Consider the following 20767-nt stretch of genomic DNA (forward strand, 5'->3'; position numbering starts at 1 on the left):
ACAACCTTTTTCTAAGTCTTGGACAAGGAGGAAAATCCTTGGCATGAAGGATTTCTGTCGCAGACACTTGGCAGAGCTAGAGGAAAGGTTTGTTTAGCTTAGCAATGGGTTTTATTAGCCCAGGCATCCCGTTGAAGTAAGATAATAGGGTCCCTGTTGAAGGACGTTTCAGCGTCAGTGGGTTTTCTCCCTTACTTCTCAGCAGAACCCTTGCAAGCAGATGAAAGTGTTAGATGCATTCAACAAGGACATCACCCCTGAATTCATCGCAAAATCTTGCCAATTGTGGGGGAGACTGAGATAGGCTTAAAAAATTAGCAAGATAGGAAATTGTGGATGATGCAAAATCATATTTCTGAGCTATCTACCTCAATTGCTTCTCACATCAGCTTTCTCGGCTGAACATATTACACTGTCTTTGGGCCCTACATCTTGTAGCAGCGAGCAGGGATAGAAAGACAGCCAGGCCTACCACCTACCCCTACAGGAAGAAATTCTTCTGCTTACACTTTCCCTCTGCTGGCTCATTTTACTCTGCCGTTCACCTTCAACCAGTGTGAGATTTGGGGTAGTGGGTGGAAAGGGGAAGGAAATTGAAGAGAGGAAGGATTCATTACCAGCATTAAAGGAAGCCTGCCTGGCACAGGAATTAGAGGAGAGAAAGTGGAAGAGGCAGTGCCAGCTTACCCTCAGCACATGGCTGCCTATTCATGTCTGCTTTCCTGAGGCACAAAGGCAAAAGTCACTTTTTCCTAAAGTTGGGGCTCTATGCAGGAACTCATGTAACCTGCCAGAACTCTATAAAAGCAGCTTCCAGGATAGCCTGTACCTAGGGTTCCTGACATCTTTGTGCTGCTTGTTCCACAATGGCTTTCCTGGCCACCCATGGAGGAGAAGTGCTGGGCTGGGTTGCTCCAGATGAGGGCCACACCTCTGCTTTAAAAGGAGGACACAGGTACTATCCCTAGAAGGTGTCACTATCCTGGAGGAGGCCTGAGGTTCGTATGCGTAGCACTTTCTATTCTGTGGCTCCTTTTCTACTCTCTGAACCTCTTGGAAGTGGGATCAGGCCAGGAAAAACATGTGATGCTATAGCAAACTGAAATTAAAGACTTGTCTTGGGCCTGCCCAAGCTGAGAATCTTGGCAGTGATTAGGCAGCCTGCTCTTTTCTATGGCATCTTCTAAGTCCCCCAACTTTGAGGAGGGGCACCAGAAAGTCCTCAAAGTGGGTATGAATCAGAGCTTCTGAGAGTCGCCAATTTGTGCTTTTATTCACTCATTCATTTTTGCATTTCATAATCAAGCTTCTGTTATGTATACAGCGCAGTACTGGAGGTTGGTGGGACCCAAAGAAGCAGCAATGGTAGTGATGCTCTCTGCTTTCAAATACATGGTGGTAAATTCAGGTAACATTAACTATAAAACAGTGGAGAAAGCAGTGGGTGCTATTGAGAGGTACAGATGAAGTATGATGGGGTTAGAGAGAGGTTACCTCAAGCTAGAGAAATCAGCAAAGCTTTCTGGAAGAGGTGGCATTTGTATGGGGTTCAAAGAGTAGGTAGGATTTGGACATTCACAAATGAAGGGGAGAAGGACGATTGCCAGGATGGAAGCTTGTGAACAGCTGAGGCAACCTGCATGGATGCCCTGTCCCAGTCCCTTTGTCTTGAATCATGCAATATCCATGCTGCAGGAAAAAAAAAGTCCGTATTTGCTATTATGTCTTCTGCCTCATTTGCTGTATTATCTCAGAGAAGTGAATCAATCTGTGCATGATAAATTAGGGGCTGCCGTCATGGTAGTTAAAAGCATGGGTTATAGAACTGGGTGTCCTGGGTTGGAATCGTGGCTTCAGCACTCATAAGCTACCTACCTCAAAAGGTTGTTTTAAGGAATTATGTTTTCATAATAAGGTTTGTATCATCACCATTACTGTAGGAACCCCCTGTAAGGCTCCCCTACCCACCCCAATCCTATAGGACTTTCTACCATTTTAGTTCCATTACTCTACTTGGAGAGTCTTTTCTTTTTATTGCAGTAACCTTGGTTTATAACATTATATACATTTCAGGTGTACATTGTTATATATTTTGATTTCTGTGTAGATTACATCATGTTTACCAAAATTTTTTTTTTTTTTTTTTTTTTGGTGAGGAAGTTTCTCCCTGAGCTAACATCTGTGCCAATCTTCCTCTATTTTTTGTGTGTGGGATGCCTCCACAGCATGGCTCATGAGTGGACTAGGTCCCCTGCCAAGATCTGAACCTGTGAGCCCAGGCCAGCGAAGCAGAGCACACAGAACTTTAACCACTCACCTGTGGGGCCAGCCCCTGAGAGTCTTACATTAGTATGCAAACACAACTGAAAGGCTAACACTGGAAGATTTAAATCAGCTGTCACTTTAGAGCTAAAGAAAATTAGCTGACAACTTTATTTACTCAGAGCAAAATAGGTTCCTGAGGGGAGGGACATAAAAGAAGGAGAAGAGGGTCTGTTATGGGGAGGCCAGTGAGCTCCAGAGGTGACTTCTCCTTCCACATTTTAGAGTACCCAGCCTTCTGAGTTTTCACTAGTAAATTGGGAGAAAGCTTCTGGCATACAGCACAGGGATAAAGTGAAGAACAGTGAGGAAAATGCCCATCGATCATTTTAGGAGGCTACAGCATGCAAAGCCCTGGACTTGGCCCTATAGAAGAGGAGGGTGTGGGATCAAAGAAAATGCCCCTGATCTTCACAATCTCATTGAGCATTCAGAACATACATCTAAGAAATGAATTGAAGTAGAAACAGATAACAGTCATTTAAAAAGTACAAATTCTCACAGTGCAAATTGAATCTGCCCAGCCCATAGTAGCTACTCAATAAATGTTTGTTGCTGGATGGATTGAATGAATGAATGAGTGCCCAAGAATGAGGCTCATAGTAGAATGTCAAAGTGAAAAAAACCCCATAGGCCTAAAGGCTCCTCTGTATTGTCTGTCTTCTGCCACAGAATATCAGCTCCATGAGAGCAAGGACCTTGTCTGTCTTGCCCCCTGCTGTATTCTCTGCACGTAGCACAGTGCCTGGCACAAAGGAAAGTGCCAGTAAATATGAATGGATTGAATAAGTACATGGAAGGATGAGTGGATGGTACAAATAATGGAAATTACTTCCAGATGGTAGTGGGATTTGGAACCCAGCATCTAGTACATAGTAGATATACCTTAAATGTTCCTCAAAAGAATTTTAAAATATTAATGACCACTTTCCTCGTGAGAAAAGGTAAAGAGAAAGAAAGTATATTCATTAGAGTGTGGTTAAAGTCAAGCTGGTCTGATAGGAAGGAAATGTTCAAGAAAAAACAGCCTGGCTACTTGCTGGAAGTGGGATTAACGACTCACAATCCCACACACCTGCCTTGTGGAGCGCTAGGCTCTCTGAGCCACTTGTGTCTGCACTCATTCTTGCCCAACTACATATTTCTGTGAACCCTCAGAGGGTTCCAAAGCCAACTTCACACACTGCACACAGAGTTGATTGTGATGAAAATTTTACACTAGGGCCCTGGAGTTTTATTAACCAAGCAGGCCCTCCCTGCATGGCATTATGTATTGAAGAAGATAGAATGACGCTTGCCAACAGCCCAAGTCAGACAATGATTAGAACACCCCAAATTTATGGGCTGACTGAACATCTGAAACAGAGCAGCCTAAATTATCTGCCAGGGAGAGTTGTCTCCTATAGAAAAGGATAATTTATAGTTTGAAAGGCAGAAAGGCACAAGGTATTGATTCAACTCTAAAAAAGGGAAGGGTTTATATGCATCCACAAAGATACATGGCAAGCATCACTTTTTTCTGAAATCTGCTGGGCTAGAAAGCCAATATACACTTCCCTTCTCTACTATGTAACATTACAGAATCTCCAGATCAAAAAAACTCACATTAAAAGCAATATGCACCTTCATGCCAGGCTTCTTACCATCAGGTTTGCATTGAAGTGTTTGTGGCCCAGGTGGCTTTGGGTATCTAACCACGCTGATGGTTCTCCTCCAGTTGTTCTCCTGTTTGAAGTTTCCCTTTTGGAATTTGACTTTAATCCAAACACATTGCACCAAGCATGGTTTGCTGAGTGAAGAGGAGGGCAGGACCATCACTTCTCTTGTTCCAATACTGTGTCTCTATTGATATAACCCAAAACCACGCTAGATTTTTGTGAACCACGTCTCACAACCGACTCTTGTTGAACTGTAGTTAACCAACATTCTTAATCCATTTTCTAAATGCTAAATCTCGTCTCCCCCATTCTATAGCCAATAGTTGGTCCTCTATTCTCAAGGACAAGGCCTTACATATATTTCAATAAAATTGCATCCTAAAGATTTGTAGCATTTGTCCCAACACTCTAACCAAATTGAGATTTGTTTTGATATTACAATTGTTTAATCTACTATATTAACTCTTTCTCTATTACCATATTCAGTATCTCATCAGTGGGTTTTGTTACGTGATCCACAGGTCCAAATGTCACCTTTTCAGTGAGGTCTTCTCTTACTACTCTACTTAAAAATGACCCCCTCCTCTGATCCGATAGACTTCCTGCTCTCTTTCCCTGCCTTTTTTTTTTTTTGTCCATAGCACATATAATCATCTAACCACATATTTTATTATTTATTATCTCTTTGCTTCCTTTAGAATGTAATCTCTTTTGGGGTAGCGATTTTTATCAGTTCTATTCCCTGCTAGATCCCATATTTGTTGTATGGATGTGGTTGAATACATCAGTGTCCTTATCCTGGTCAATAAGAATGTTGAATGTGACAGGACCAAGGCTACAATCCAGTACATTCTAGTAGAGGTTGCTACCCCTCACGAGATTGCTTTTGATCCTGTGGTCACTTACAAATCCACCTAATGGTATTAGCATCCAGCCCTACTTGTCTTCAATTTAACCAGAAAGCTATCGAGAGTTTGTTACATTTTCTGCTGAAAATGAGATATTTCGCATTGGTGGTAGCCCTCTAATCTATCAATCTGGAATTTCTTTCCACAAAAGGGGAGTGAGATTCATCTGACACAACTGATCACTTCCACTTTCCAACTGCGCACAAAGCATCCTTTTGATAACCCATTTTAAACCCTGCTTGGGAAGGGCAGGGCTTTAATTAGTGACCTGTCCAAACACCTTGATTCCCTGAAAGGGAGGTCCTTCCAAGTGTGAGGGCCCGCCAGTTGAAGTTGTCCTGGCTGGGCCTCTGGGCTTGTTCACAGAGTGGGCATGTGCTCCCTGGGAGAGGAAATAGTCAGATGATGGAGGTACCACCACTGGGCTGGAAGGCCTAGGCTCAGATGCCACTTGTTGTGTTGCACTGGAATAGCACATCCTTTTATTTCGGAGTCTCAAATTCTACAGTCTATAAAATTAAAATAGTAATATAGTTTTAAAAAATATACTTTTTGAACTTTATTGATTATTATTTATTTACACCCTTTTTGTTTCACGTCCAATTGCTTCATGCAGATAATAAAGATCTGAACTTTGGCATATGTTCAGTTTTTTTCTGTTGCTCTTTGACCTCAAGGATGTATGTTGCTCTTATCTATTTCATTTTTCCCTATTCTTTCTGACAGAGCAGTGGTTTAGGCCCTGGTCATCTCATCCCTGAATTATCGCTATGGCCTCCTAACTAGCTCCAGAACTCCCATCTCTTGCTTCTCCATCTTCGACTCTTCAATCAGGATATTTCTTGGAACCCAGCTACTCAAAATGTGGTCTATGGACCACAGTATCAGCATCTCCTGGGAGCTTAGAAATGCAAACTCTCAGGTTCCCCTCAAAACCTACTGAATCAAACTGCATGTCAACAGGACCTGCAGATGATTAAGACCTACACTGAAGTTTGAAAAGCATTGTGCTCTCTTCTACTATGCCATTCCTCTGCCAAGGGGCATCCATAAACTTCACATTGAGCCACCCCCAAACTATCTCTGTCAGAAAGGATCACCTTAATTTTCAGGTGAGATGTTCTTGACATGAAGATGTAAATACCCACCTATACCATCTACTTATTGGTTCTGAGAATGATGAGCAAGTTTATCTAGATAACTTTAGAGCAGTTGTAAAGATTATTGAGCTTCAACTTGAGGTGAATCTTTCTGATAAAAGCAAAGTGTATTGATTTTTGAATGAATGAAAGTTGAGGGGTACTTGGAAAGCATATGTGACGATTGGTTAGAAATGTTCTTGTTAGTTTGACATGGTGACAGGCATTTTATATATTTAATTTAATCTTCACAATAATCCCATTCAGGTGGATGTTGTTATCCCCATTTTACATGTGAGGAAACTGAAACTCCAAAATTTAGGTTGTCCAGAGCACAGTTTTGGTTGGAATTCAATCCATGCCCATAGAAATAAAGACAGCCATAATACAGTGGTTCAGACAAATGGCTCTGTCCTGAGGTGGATAGGTGAGCCCAGGTGGGAGGCACTGTGCTTTATGAGGTCACCCTTCTCCTGTGTTGCTTCCTCATCGCCCAGGATGTCCATGTCCATGTGGTTGAAGCTGGTTCCTGCCCTTGGGAAGAGGGAAAGGGAAAGTGAAGAGCACATAGTTTTCTTAAGAAGACATAATCTGGAAATTCTACCTGTCGCTTGTACTCACGTTCTGTTAGTCAAAGCTTTGTCACGTGGCCACACCTAGTTGCAAAAGAGGCAGAGAAATGTTGAAACCTGGGGAGTTATTAACTAAAAGGAAGGGTGAGGGGTGGTGGCTACCAGGGGAAAATTGCAGGCCTTCCCATGGGTACCACCCAGCTGATTAGAGGAAGAACCTAGATTCAAACTCCATGACTACAACCCGTGATCATTCCCCCCATCATTCCACCATTTCTCACAGCTGACAGTCGGTAAATGTTTGTTGAATTGAAACAGATTGAGATATTGCATGTAAGCCTTTTGGTTACTTGAAATTATTTCTTCCTTCCACCTTGTCTCCCTGATTACCTAAGTGGCTCTGTGCCACACTGTCACTATTTTTGATGGTGTTAATTTGTAAAACAGGAAACTGATATTCATCTGCCTGCAGGAGAAGTGTTGTAATAAAATAATCCATCAGTCCTTAGAGGTTCTGCAGAACCATATGAAGTATGACAATGAGTGTTAATGATACTAACTTGTTAATGCCCAAATGACCATCACTTTAAAGTAGGTATCTTCTTAGGAAAATGCTATTACCCAAAATATTTTTGGTATTTTGTGTTGGCTGGTATAGCAGTCAACTCGTTTCAATAATGCTTCATGACAATAACACCAAAATCTCAGAGGCATGCAGTCATAAGCATTTAACTAATGTGTACATGGCTCTCCTGGGGTCAGCTATTTAGGCTGGCCCTGGCTGGCCAGCTCTGCTCCAGATGTCTCTCATCCTCCTTCTGAGATAGCAGATTCTCTTGGACATATTTTTCTCTGGCAGTAGCAGAAGCCTAAGAGAACAAGTGGAGATCACGAGGCTTCTTGAGGCCTAGGCTGAGAATTGGTACAACCTATTAGCCAAAAAGTCATGTGGCCGCACCCACAGTTAAGGGCTGTGGGAATACTATAAACGTTAAGTAACAGAAAAATGTAGTCACATGGCAAAGGGTAAGAATACAGACTTGGTGAAGAGTTGAAGAAAACAAAGCAACTGATCATGGCTTTGCTTATAACAAGTTATTTTGAATATTTACAATGATGATAAATCTTTATCTTTTAAGGATAGCTTTGAATTTTTAAACTTTTTTAATTTTTCTTATTTTTTTTTAGTAAATAGCTAAGTTTATGAATAAAATTAGAGAATCAAGCTAGGTTTATCTTTGGGCAGAAAGATAACTGTTAAGCATGTGACTTAAAAGAATGAAACATTTCTAGAAGAATATGGCATTTGGTGGCTGAATAGTTGGAATAAATGCACAGCCTTCCAAGATGATCAGCTGATTGAAGGAATAACACTCATTTGGTTCTAAAGTCATTTTTTTTAAAATTGACCTTATAGTTTGTAGTCATATGGTACCACTTTGTCTCAAAGTGGAAAGGAGAGGAAACAGAGGCAGAGGCCCATCTCTAATCTCTCCTTTGACTAACCCATAATATGCTTTATGTGCAGATTCTCATTGCCAAGTCTCCTCTGGCTCCCTTTACCTCATTTGTCTACACCATCAAGAAGGAAGGCCTGGTTCTTCAAGGTAAGATTCTTGGATTAAGCCATTTCTTTAAGCTGATTATGCTCAGTGCTGCCCATTGCGGGTGATAATTACTGCTCTGCTCCTGATCGAAGCTACTTCAGGATAGAATCAAAGGTCAAGAGGAGTTGGGCAATGATATTTATCTTGATGAGATAAAAGAGATTGGCAATTGTGGCAAGAATTTGAGACAAAGTAGAGGTGGGGCTGAGGGAGAAGTACAGAATTTCCTAACAGAGTGAGACAACCAAAGAATAAGGGTCAAACCAAGCAAGCTAGGAACTGCCACCACCCCAGTCCTCTTCACAGATCCTACGGACTGAGGACCCAGGCAGTAAGTCTCTGACACCAGCCTGGAGGACCCAGCACTGCCTCAGAGCTCTCTCACTGAGCAGCTGAAGAACCATCTGGACTGGCAGCCTGTGGGGCACTTTGTCATGGCTCCATGAGCCCTACTTCCTCAGCCTCATGGTTAGTCTATTTCCTTTCCCTGTGCTCATGTCCTGACTGGGGACGAGGCCTTGCTAACCTCCACCTTGTGTTACTGGCCTTGGAAGGAGCTGAGGTCCGACTCACATAGAGCACCCCAAGGCCGCAAGTTGGCACTGACTGATCTACTATGGTGGTTCACTCCCAGAGACTGGATCCTCTAGTGACTAGGAGAGGCATCCAATGGCAGATCTATCCAGAAAACAGTGAACGTGACGGGGTAAATTCAGACACCACTGAACTTAGCCCACAGGGTCAGATGTCCAAACTGGTCTATAGATGAAGAAGGGTCCCCACAGAAGAGCTCAGGATACACTGCTGTCAGGCAGGAGGCCCCATCCACAAAGATGCGTAGGTGAACATCTAGCCTGAACCACAGAGGAGCATATTGTCATGGCTGTCCATTGGAGGAACATCTGCCCTTTAGGATTTCGTAAACTGAATATTTCTCCCGGGTTTGTGAAACAGGGCAAGTCCCTGCAGTATGCCCGTGGAGACACATTGCATTGCAAAGACCTAGCAGGGATTTTGTGGGGCAGGCTGGAGAGTGTATGCTTCTGACTGAGGAACAGGCCTTCCCTTTCCTTCCCCTTCTAAAATGTCTGCTTCTTAATGGGCCCGGAAAGCAGAGTGTTTGTTTGGTGCAGCTGAGCTCCACAGCAGGGACTCGGATCCAGGGAAATTTGGGGTAAGAACTACTGACCTTTGGCTCTTAGCCTTTGACTTATGCTATCCAAGTTCCTTGGTAAATATTTTTTTTACAATTGCAAATATTGTTTTCTGACAAAGAAGCAGAGATTTTAGGACCAGATTAAGCAAAGCAAACAGCAGGCCCCTTTGTTACATACTCTCTAAGGGTGTAGAAGTAATAAGCAATCAGAAAGCTGGACTTGTGTTTACCCAGTGCACAGTGTGGCTTTTGACTCTTCATTTTTAGAGGCTTTCTTAAAAGATTAAGAGTCTAGTAAATAGCAAATTTAGATTTCAAGAAATTCTATGGAAGATTACAAGACAATTTCAGGAGGAAAATAGCCACTTCTGCCTAGAGGGCTCATACTGACAGCCTTGATATGGTGCCCATATCTTGATCACTGGGCATTTTGGTAAATAGCGTTTCAAAGGCTGGTCTAATTTGGATAACTTTTAGGATAATATTTACGGGAACAAGATCACAGAGTTGCCTCTCTGAGGCTCATTGCTAAGATCATGATTTCGACAGGAAAGAGGAAGTTGTTTAGAGAAAGTAGAGGCTGGAAATACAATGAATTGGTAGAGGTTAAAAAACTGTAAAAAAAAAAAAAAAAAAAACCACTATTAGAAAAAGTTGGAAAACAGGAGGAAGTGGATTACTAAAAGAGGCTGACCTACAGCTGTGTGTCCAGGAAAGAGAAACACTCAGGAAAGCGTCAAATGATGCAAAAACCCCAACCAGTAAATAAAAATGTCTAGGAGATCGCAGAGCCTCACCTGGTTGCTTCGAAGCTGTTTTCTCCATCTCCCTCCCTGAAGGGATGACACCTCCCTCGGAGGTTTCCAGAGGCAGCTGGAACCCTTCCTGCCCTGAATTCAATGCCGCTGAATGCAAACCTGTGGGCACTCCCTCCCCTATAGCTGTGTGCTCCTCAGACTTCGAGAAAACAAAAAGGAGCTCTGATCCTCAAAAAATGAGGACTCCTCCTTTATTGGAGAGACCCCCTGGATTTCTGTTCCAGCTCTGGTATGTTCTTGAGAAAATATCTGACACTCTAGTCCACTTGAAAATGACAATGTTGACCTTGATTCAGTGCTTTGCAAACTGTGCTGCAGCCCATTGGTGGGTCATGAAATGAAATGAATGAATCACAACCAGCATTAAAAAAAATGAAATAGAGGAGAATAGAAAATATCAGATTATATCATACCTATTGTATTGTTTCGTGAAAAGTTGTGTGTGTGTGTGTGTGTGTGTGCATTATGAGTTTGTGTACAGAGGTTGCAGTACAAAATGTTGATCTTACTTGGATTATAGTCATGGCCTGGGTGATCTCTAAAGGCCTTTCCAATTCAGTTTTATCTGATCCTCCTAGGAGATGCTGTACTTAATAGTCACTTAGCTCCGTAGAGCTATACCCTTGAGATCTGCACAAACCGGAACATAAAAGCTTATTTTTTCACCAACTCTTACCAGATGACTGAGCTAAAAAACACCTGCACAACTCCCCCGGTTTAAAGCAAAGAAACCTTTGATCCCTGGGTGGTAACCTTGGAAAGATACCAGCAGTCAAGGCTAAGAAGCTTTCCTTGTGTGAGGGTTGCTGTGCCATGATAGCCCAGAGGTAGTACGGAGGTTGGTACCCAGAGCTCCAGGGGTAATATGCACTCCATGTCCGAGGGGCGTAGAGACAGAGAGGGGAAGAGTGAGGCCAGCTCCTGTGGTACCAACTAAAAGGGAACTGCCAGCCCAGCCACATTCCGTCTTTGTAATGGAGCCAGCCTGAAGTGGTGGGAAAGAACAATCAGGACAGCCTACCCCTTTGGAGGGGCGGGGCTGTTAGTGAATGTGGGAATGATCCCTCGGTGCCTTTTATCCCCTTAGCAAGCACCAAGATTCCTCCTGGTCTGCTAACCAGGAGGTTTTATAATACCTGAAGAGCTCCTGAGTGCATGAGCAGGGGGACAGAATAAAAGGTGAGGCCCAAATTCGATTTACCGGCTCCACAGGCCATTCCCCTCACCAGTTCTTAAGGATTAGGATGCTGACAACAGCCGGCAACTGGGGGCCCGAGACCTTTCCTGCCCCTTTGTTCACTGGGATGGGAGGGACAATAAAACGGCAGGCTGGAGAGACGGAGGGGCTTGGTCAGAGATTTCTCAGGCTGCTTTTTGAAACACTTGAAGGAGCCTGGTCCGTGCTATTGTTATAGTAAAATAGAAAGCGGAACTATTCTCCTTTTGCAAAAAAAAGAAAAGAAAAGAAAAAGTAAAAGAAAGAAAACCCACCCTCCCAGCATCTTCAGGAGGCCGCCCGGCTCAGGCCATTACCATGGCAATACCATGCTGTTTGCATCTTCTTTGTCCATCCTGCACTTGTTGGGGGTCCTGGCCTCTCATGGTTGGGCTCAAGACTGGAAATACTTTGCCCCAGAAGAGAGGGAGCTCACAGCCACCAGCTTCCTGCTGGCTCAGACTCTGAGAGGAGCCAGGTCCCAGCAGAGGGAGAGTTGAGGCCTTTTATGCAACTGAAGTGGGAAAGGTATCGGGGGTGTCCGGAGGATCCCATTAATCCATTTTTCCTTTGTCCCCCGAGTTCACTATGAAAGCCCCAGCATCCAATGGGTGGAAAAGCAGAGATTTGGCAAGCTCAGAGTGAGGCTAAGGGGTGTCGGGACCTGGTAGAGAGGGAAAAGCAGGAGCAGACTTTGGGAATTTGGGTTAAAAGTTGGTTTTAATGGAGTGGGCCCACAGAACCTCATGCCAAAGGGAAGGGAGCGTTTACAGTGGACTCCCACCTGATGCACATCTGCCTGGGTCGTCTCCTTCGTTTCCCCAGTAAGCCCCAACTGTTATGCCCCCAGAACACAGCTGGGACCCCTGGGCCTCTGTGTCAAGGCCAGGAATAAAGATTCTATGATTGTAAGCGGCCAGATTATTGCTGATGCTGCAGGAGGCCTAGGCAAAACCCAGGGTGGGGCTCTCCCAAAGCCATCTTGGCTTTTGAGAGACACATGGCAATAAAGCCTGAGACTTGGTAAGACTTGGTAAAGAAGCAGATCCTAAAGGAGGGGCTGGCCCAGGAGAATGAAGAGGTCTGCTCAATGGGGCTGCCTCCTTGTTCACTCTTCCTTTGGCCTACACTTTTTCTTTTCCTCAGGAATCTAGGGAGCATTTAAAAAACAAAGGCCAGGTTCTTTTGAACAGGGCAGAAGATAATGGCTTAGTTTCTCGGGACAAAATTGCGTTTTTTCTATTGTTTTTTTAAAAAATCAAGATCTGCAGGCCAGCCCTGTGTCCTAGTGGTTAAGCTCGGTGCACTCCACTTCTGTGGCCCAGGTTCAGTTCCCAGGCATGGACCTACACCACTTGTCAGCAGCCATGTTGTGGTGGCAACCCACAAAGAAAACAGTGGAAGATTGGCACAGATGTTAGCTCAGGGTGAATCTTCCTCAGCAAAAAAAAATCAAGATCTGGTATGACAGGTTGAATTTGGATTCTGGTGCTGTCCTCTACTAGTTTAAGTTTGAATGAGCAGCATAAACCTTGGGATGGGACTGGGGCACCCTTAGATAAGTCCAGAGAAGGTTCTGGAAATGAAGCTACTTTCCTGTTTTTCCAACCACCTAGTATAGGGACTCAGAAGAAACCAGAAAACAAAGAAACAATGATTTTTTTAGAGCTGGAAAGCTATGTGCCTCATTTTTCTTGTAAAATCAAGAATGCTTGTTTGATCACCTTTTGAAGCATATTGGGAGAGGCATTAATCTCCTCTATTTGTTCCCTTGTCACAAAGTCAGCTTAGAGTCTTCTACCTCCTTTTCTTGGTCACTGAACCAACTGGATGATTTATTGAAAAATTCTTTTCCCCCAAATACCACCATCTGAGTTCATCAGATTTCAGTTTGAATCAGTAACCTATCTAAATGTTTTCTGCCCAGTGGACTCAAAGTGACCCCGAAGATTCTCAATCTATTTCCATCCAGGTATGGAGGTGTCTGCTTGGTCAGTACCACCCACACACCTGGCACAGTCTGGCATTCTTGTGGGAGCCTGGGCAAAGAGCCCTGGGATTTGACGGAGCAGAGAGAGTGAACTCCCCGCTCAGGGGTCACAGAGAGGAGGGCAGAGCAGGCCTGTCACATTGTCCCCAGGCTGCCAGGTGCCACTGCACCTCAGAGAGCTCGCCCAGGCCAAGGCATTGTCCTTTGGGACTTCTGCCTGCCTCTCAAGGAGGAGCTTCCCCCGGGAAATGAGGAAGGACTCCCATCTGCCCAGTTTTCTTCTTTTCACATGCACGCCACTTCCCTCCCTCCACGACAGCTTCTCACACTGGCCCCTGCTTTGTTCTCTTCCTCTACTCTCTTCTTAGCCTCAAAGGGAGGTTTAATTTTCAGTGTGGAAAAATATTTTAAATACAGAACAGTACAGAAAATAATAAAATCCATGAATCTAACACCCAGAATTAACAAATATTACAATTTTGTCATATTTGTTTCAGATTTTTTTTTAAATATCGGAATAAAACTTGACAAAAGTCAACACTCCTTTGTACCTGTCCCTGGTCCCTCCCTACCCCACAGTCCTCCACAGAAGTGAAAGCTTTCCAGGATAATATATCCTTCCCCCCCTGCTTAAAATCTTTTCTACATATATGTGAATCCAAACGTAATATTATGATTTGTTTCGAGTGCATTCCAAATTTGCATAAATGGCTTATTGTACACGTTGCACAACTTGCTTTGTCACTTAATATTATGTTTTTGCAGTTTATCCACATTGCTACACAGAGATCATGGTCTTTCACTTTAATTGAGATATCCGTATCCATTGTATGAATATACCACATGTTATCCATTCCCCTACTGATGGAAATTTCAATTATTTGTTAAATTAATGAATTCTTTTGCACATGTTTCTTGGTATGCAAGTGTGAGAGTTTCTCTAGGTATATATCAAAAAGTGGAATGACTGGTCAGAGGCTATGCATTTTTATCTTTACTATATATTCCCAAATTGCTGTCCAAAGGGTTTATCAATTTATGCTTCCTCGGGAGCTAATGAACCAATTTCTGTTCAGCTGTGTATAATTATAAGTTTATTGTCATCTTTCCATGTGCATTTTTTTTATGCATTCCTTATAGAAGCCTCTTTTATCTCTGCACTTGGGGGTATGCGCTTTCCAGAGCCTCCAGAGGGATCTTCCTCCTGGTGCGTGTGCTTCATGCATATACTTAAATGATTAACTGACAAAAATGACTTTACTCCTCCTAAAGTTAGCTGCATACACTTCCCAGAAAGAGAGCTTTTAGTTTTGTTCACCACCTTTATTTTCAGGTGAAGGAACTGAGTTCCAGAAATGTAAAGCGGTGGTTGCTGCCTCAAAACTGAGTTTTGTAGCCCTTTCCGAAGACTCTGCCTGGGATCCTAAGATTTTATAAAATTAGAAATGGATTGGGGCCCCCTTGTTTTTCATCATGGCAGCCCCTGTCGCAACTTATCTCTCAGGCTTCATGAGCCTCTGTTGGGATGTTCCAGGCCCATCCTGAATCTTGAATCTTGAAAGTTCCTGAGTATAGCTGGGTCATAAGTTTGGCTGGGTGGAATCACAGCCTAAATTAACAGTGGTGTACAAGATAGAGGTTTGCTGCTTTCTCACATGGCATTGTGAAGGAATGCAGTCAGAGCTGGTGTAGCAGTCTGGCCCCACGTGTTTGTCCAGGCTCTTAGCTTGTTGCCCCATCACACCTAGGATGTTGCTCTTGTTGTTCTTCCAGAATGACTCAGCATCATGTTCTCTATCCAGGTAGCAGGATTTGTGTCGGGTAGAGATTGGTGGTGAAAGGAAAGGGCACGCCCCCTTCTTTAAGGATATTAACCAGAAGTTATACACATTATTTCTGCTTATATCGTGTTGGCCAGTCTGTAGATATGTGGAAAGAAAGGCTGGAAAATGTAGTTGTTTATCTGGGTGGCCATGTGCTCAGCTAAATTTTGGGAGTTCTTTTACCATGAAAGAGAAGGAGAGATGAATGTTTGCTGACACATCCTTTTCAGAGGAGCCCAGTCACAGACATTAGGCCCCAGGGTGCAATAGTACAGACCATGGGGCTGGGCTCGTTGCATAATGTGGGAATGCAACATAAATATTGTGCATTAAAAATACTATCCAGGCCCTCTTTGCTACGTAGAGTCTGGAGCAGAGAAGCAGGGTATCACAGTAAGTAAAGCCACCAAAGATCAGCACCCAAAAATTTTGGTCTTCCACCCAAAACAGAACCTGTCTCAAGCAGAAATGTTAATATGTATTTTGCTATCATGCACTATGCAAGAAAGACACTTGAACAAGAGCTTACTAGTGCTTATAGCACAAGGCAGGGTATGAATTTGGGTCCAAAGTCATAGACTAAACACATTTTTTTTCCAAAATGTTTTTTCCTGTCTCTACATTTTATTAAAACATGGAACAAAATGTCAGTTGGAATAAGGTTATAGAGAAGAACTTTAGTCCAAGGCCTGGACTAAAGTTAGACTGGATCCACAATCCTCTGTTAGAACCTGGAAGCCATTTGGCTATCTTTGCAGAGTTAACAATTTGCATTTGTGAAAATGCCCAAGTAATAATACCAAAAGATGTTAAATCAATTCAGGTTGTTGATTTTCTTTGAAAAGCTCTTCCAAAAGGACTTGGTGTTCTTTCTGGTATATGACTTGAGCTCCATTACAGTGAGTTCAGTTCAGCAGATATTTGTTGAGCATCTATTGTTTTCAAACTATGGTGCTCAGTAGGTATAAGGCTGAAAAAAAAAAGGTCCCTTCCTTTTAGTAGCTCAGAATCTAGTTAGCTCAAAACAAAATAAGTTTAATCAAAGGCAACCGTGACACCTATTTTCGAGTTTCTGACAATGGAATATGGAAGTACAGAAGAGACAGACTCATTCCAACTAGGATGACTGAGGAAGATTCCCATGAGTATGTGAGACTTGAACTGGACGTCAGCTCCTGAATACTGATGAAAATGGCAATCATTGTCTGTTAACAGAGGCCAGTTTCTTTTGCTATTTGAGGATAGATTTGGGGACACTGGGGAATGCTGATTAGTACCATGTGACTAATGTTGAATCATGCTGACTAATGTGTTCTAAATGGATTGATTCAACAATAAAGGGAACACTGAGAGTCAAGAGTTCAGATCCTAGGTTTTACCAGGTGATGAAATATAAATCACTTAGCCTTTGTGCTTCGTTATTTTGTCAATTAAAATGTGCTCGTGATGAGAATCCAACAAGTCACCTTGACTAGAAAGTGCTTTACAGACTTCAAGGATAACAGAAATGCTTAATAACAACTCCCAGGACAGGCTTGTGCAACCTTGAGTTATTCATAGTACGTGCAGAATCAGAACATCCATCACATGCTGCTCCCTGGCCATGTGAAACTTCTCTTTCCTCACTCATGCCATGAGAACTGACAGACAGTGCATGCACTCACAAAAACTGACAAATAGAGGAGCTTTTGAAAAATCTTCCTATCTACCTACTGGGGTGTCTGTATTTTTCTACAACAAATGTCACCACAGAACTAAGAGCTTGCCTTGCACACACAGCTCTTTCTCTCTTTTGACATCTCCCCAGCTAGACTGCTTGAGAACCTTGCCTTCTGTGTCCAGATGTTTACTGAATTCTGAAGGCCCCCCAAAGGGCCCAAGTTCTTTTGTTGCTCTCCAAATCACTTCCCACAGAGACTGACCGATGTCCTGAAGGAGCCCTTCAATAGGGAGGATAAATGGAGGCAGATGAAGACATGACCCCCTGAGGCTCACCCACGTCCACACTAACAAAGGGTCTGAGGCACAACCTTGTAAGGAGCATTTTGGTCAGCAGCATCCCTTCGAGGGGCCAAGTCTCCCCCACAGGGCTGCTTTCATTGGCTACCATCACAGTGGAAGTACTGGGCATTTGTTAAGGGCTTGGGTGTGCTAGGTGTAGGACAAAACATCTATATGTTGGTCCCCTGCCTTTGTGAGGGCTTCCTGACTACAGATGGCAGCTGGCTTTCTCAGGGGAAACCTGGGGGTAGAGGAGGAAGCCAAAGAGGGGCTCTGCTTCTCTGGATGACCTCTTCCCAGCCAGCCCAGAAAGACTCCCTCTGTCTACAGCTATCAGCAGTCAGGCCAGGGCTGCAGGGCCTTAGCCCACACCTGTGCTGGGTTTCTGAGTGTCTCTGGTTTGCGAGGCTGTCGGCGCCCTGGGTAATAAAGTATGTATGTTAGTGGACTACTGCTGGAAGGAAAGTTTTATTTAGACTGCTAGTGTGCATTTCAATGACGACAACGTTTTTTTCAAACTTTTTTTCTCTCCCTCTTTTTTTTTCCCTTTAGGCCAACAGAGGCCATAGGGACACTATGACCTTTGTCTAGAGCCGATGGGGGCACGATTTGTGAAATGAAACAGGACTGTGCTGCTTGGAAGAAGGAAACGGAAGCCAACATAATGGGGATTAATTAGTTGATTGCTGTTGAGATGGTAACAGATTTGCCCTCATACCATTGAGCCAGCCATCTCAGACCTAGCAGGGAAGGTGAGGATGAAGAAGCCTTTGTTCAGGTCTCTAGATGCGTGGGGCTGAAGGCTTTGCCATTGTGGGATGTCAACAGCCATAATAATAATAATTTGCACTTATATAGCACCTTTCAACCAGGCACCTCAAAGCGGTTTAACCACATTAATTAATTAAAGCCCACAATCCCCCTGGGGAGAGGAGGAGGAGGACTAACAGGATTTGTGATTACAGGAGGGAACATTTCCGAATAAAGTATTGTCCACCAAATAAAAAGAGTAGGTGTAAAGGAATTGGGGTCTCCACAGACTAACTGATTCAGAAATGAAATCATGGAAAGATAGGGGAGGCTGGGGCGGACATGGGCATGGGGGTCTGCTCTTGTGTCAGAGGGAGGTCAATGGGCTCAGAATTCACTGACAGGTTCGGATCCAACTGAGAAGCAGAACATGTATGGTATTAGTGGCATTTGGAAGGTCATTAGTAGCACAACTATTGTGGTGTAAATTCAAGTTTCCCTAGTATATTGTGTATAGCCCTGCAGAACAAAGAGTGAGATTCATGCAGTATTTAATAAAGGATGAAATGATTTCTTTAGATTTAAAGCCCAAAGCTGGGCCAGTCAATTAGCAAATAAATGAACTGGTGACCTATGGGATAATTGAGTTGTTTCCAGCAGAACACCCAGCCTACCCCCTAGTACTGCCATGAGGTTTTCCAACAAAGCTTCAAGGCCGGGTTCAGTGCAAGGCTTGGGGGCTGAAGCCCCTTCAAAGCCAGGTATCAAATCTTCCCAGGCTTTGGCAGTGGGACCTCTCTTACCCAAGTTGTTAGTGACCCCCCCGAGCTGTCCTCTATAGAATCACTTTGTACCTGCCCCCCTTCAGAGGTTTTTACATGCTTTGCAGGCTAGAATTAAGCCTTATCCTATGCAGTGTCTCTTATCAGTGCCCAGCAGAGTGCTGTGCACAAAGTAGGTTGAGATCAGTGAAGAATGGTAGAATGACTAAATCCTTTAACAACTCAGTATTTGTTGAGCACGTACAAGTGCTAAAGTGAAGCTCAAAAAATAGGATATGTGCCCTGTTCTCAAGCACTGTATGACAAGGAATGGGAAAGACTCATATCCTACTAACTATAGTTTAAAACAGAATAAAATAAAGTCATCTGATCAATCCATGCCCAAGCCACATGCTGCAAGGGCAAAATAAGGAACATTTCAGCTGGAACGAATCAGTGAAGGTGTTCCTGGAGAGCAAACGATGAGCTGAGCATCAGAAGGTGAGGAGGATTTAGGTAGACCCAGAAGAAGTGGGGGATGCAGGCCTTCCAGATGTGGTCATTTGTCTCCCTCTGAATGAGGTGCATTTTGAGAAGTTGTGTCTTCAATAGAACAGTTGTGAAAATCAAGCTGAGTTTTTGCAGCTGATTAAATGTACATTTCCTATGAATTCTTATTGCATGAATTGGCTCATTTGAAACTTCAAGGGACCATTTGAGAAGTTGAGAAAGGTGCTTTGTTCTCTGTAACTGTTAATTCAGTTTCTCTCTACTTTCATTGTCCACCAAGAAAGAAAAGCTAAACAGTTCCCACATTAAAACAGGGCACTCAAAAGTCTCTGAGAAAGATACCAGGAAAACGTATCCCAATCCCAAATGTCAAAGATGAAATGGCTTCCTCCTTGTGACTATCTTTTTGACCCCAGGAAACACTGAGACTGTGCTCTCCACCCAGTGATTAACAAACCGGTTCCCATGCTCTCCTGTTCCAGGGCCCACCAGGGCTTTTCCCCACGTGCCATGCTGCCAGGACAGGACGAAGCACTGCCTTTACATTGCGCCAATATTGACTGAGTACGGCTCAAGGTTTAATACACACTGTATGTGCATAAGCCTATCTAATCCTAACAGTCTCACAAGGTAGGACTCTGCATTATTCTTTCCTCACAGATGAGGAATGAGGAAGAAAAATTCAGTCTCTTCCTAGAAAGTGATGGAAGGTGGAGCTGAACCCAGGCCATCTTGCCTCTTCCTCTCTCATCCTCGCCCGAGTAGTAATTCTGTTCACATCTGTTACCACCTCTCCTCAATTCACTGGTCATCCTCAGTTCACTAAAGTGCTCAGTCCAACACTCTACACAAAATAGGAACTTAGTGAATATTTTCCAAATAAAAGCATCACTAGGAGCAATGCTAGTGGTTTGATTCCACTGGGAGAAGTGGCTACAGAAGACATGGATAGTGGTGCTGAGAATACAGTAGGGGCTCCATCACTGTATTCTCATTTCACCATTATTAAAGATGAGGAACATGCACAGGAAAGTGGCCCCAGGGAATGTTTGCAAGAAAGAAAACACAGGTGGTGTTCATGAACTGAAAATCTGCCAAATCGGTGCCACCCATGAGATGCTAGTGAGGCATCTTGTATTGTTAATTACTTTTATTGAACTTGGATGTGATGCAGTGATTTTTTTCTTAGTGTGTGTGTACATATACATATGTATGGCAGAGTCCAACTCTGTCTCATTATTGTGCTAGCCTCCCAGTTGCTATATTGATGTGCTGCAGTCCTGGTGAAGATTGAGAAGAATGTGGTCCCTCTCAACCCACAGAGTGAGCATTTCTGGATTAAGGCAGAAGTGCTGAACTCCATGCACAGTGTCTTTTATGTTGTATATGGTGAGCAAAGTTACTGCTCAGAGAGGATTCTAAAAGTTTGTCCAGGATTACCAAATGAGAATTCTGGAGATGGAGATTGAGGATTAGGTAATTGGCGGGTGGGAGCCAGGGGAGGGGAGGGAAATGAAGTCAAGGGGAAGTGCAAAA

General features: G+C 43.5%; 1 protein-coding gene across 16 annotated transcripts in view; it reads left to right on the forward strand.

Annotated features, from left to right (window-relative positions):
- The window catches only part of RAD51B (RAD51 paralog B), a 672310-nt gene that overhangs the window by 534408 nt on the left and 117135 nt on the right, over positions 1-20767 (forward strand). For 8 of the 16 annotated variants that reach the window (XR_011432061.1, XR_011432060.1, XR_011432059.1 and 5 more), the window contains one exon: positions 8128-8206. Coding sequence is in view for 7 of the 16 variants with exons in the window: in XM_070249662.1 (XP_070105763.1) it covers positions 8128-8206 (79 nt within the window). In the remaining 9 variants the exon portion in view is untranslated. Of the gene's footprint in view, positions 1-8127; positions 8207-17762; positions 19393-20767 lie in introns of those variants that run through there. The other 8 variants (XR_011432062.1, XR_011432063.1, XR_011432055.1 and 5 more) reach the window with 2 other exon arrangements.

The sequence above is a fragment of the Equus caballus genome, chromosome 24, assembly GCF_041296265.1.
Source record: "Equus caballus isolate H_3958 breed thoroughbred chromosome 24, TB-T2T, whole genome shotgun sequence".
Taxonomy (NCBI): Eukaryota; Metazoa; Chordata; class Mammalia; order Perissodactyla; family Equidae; genus Equus; species Equus caballus.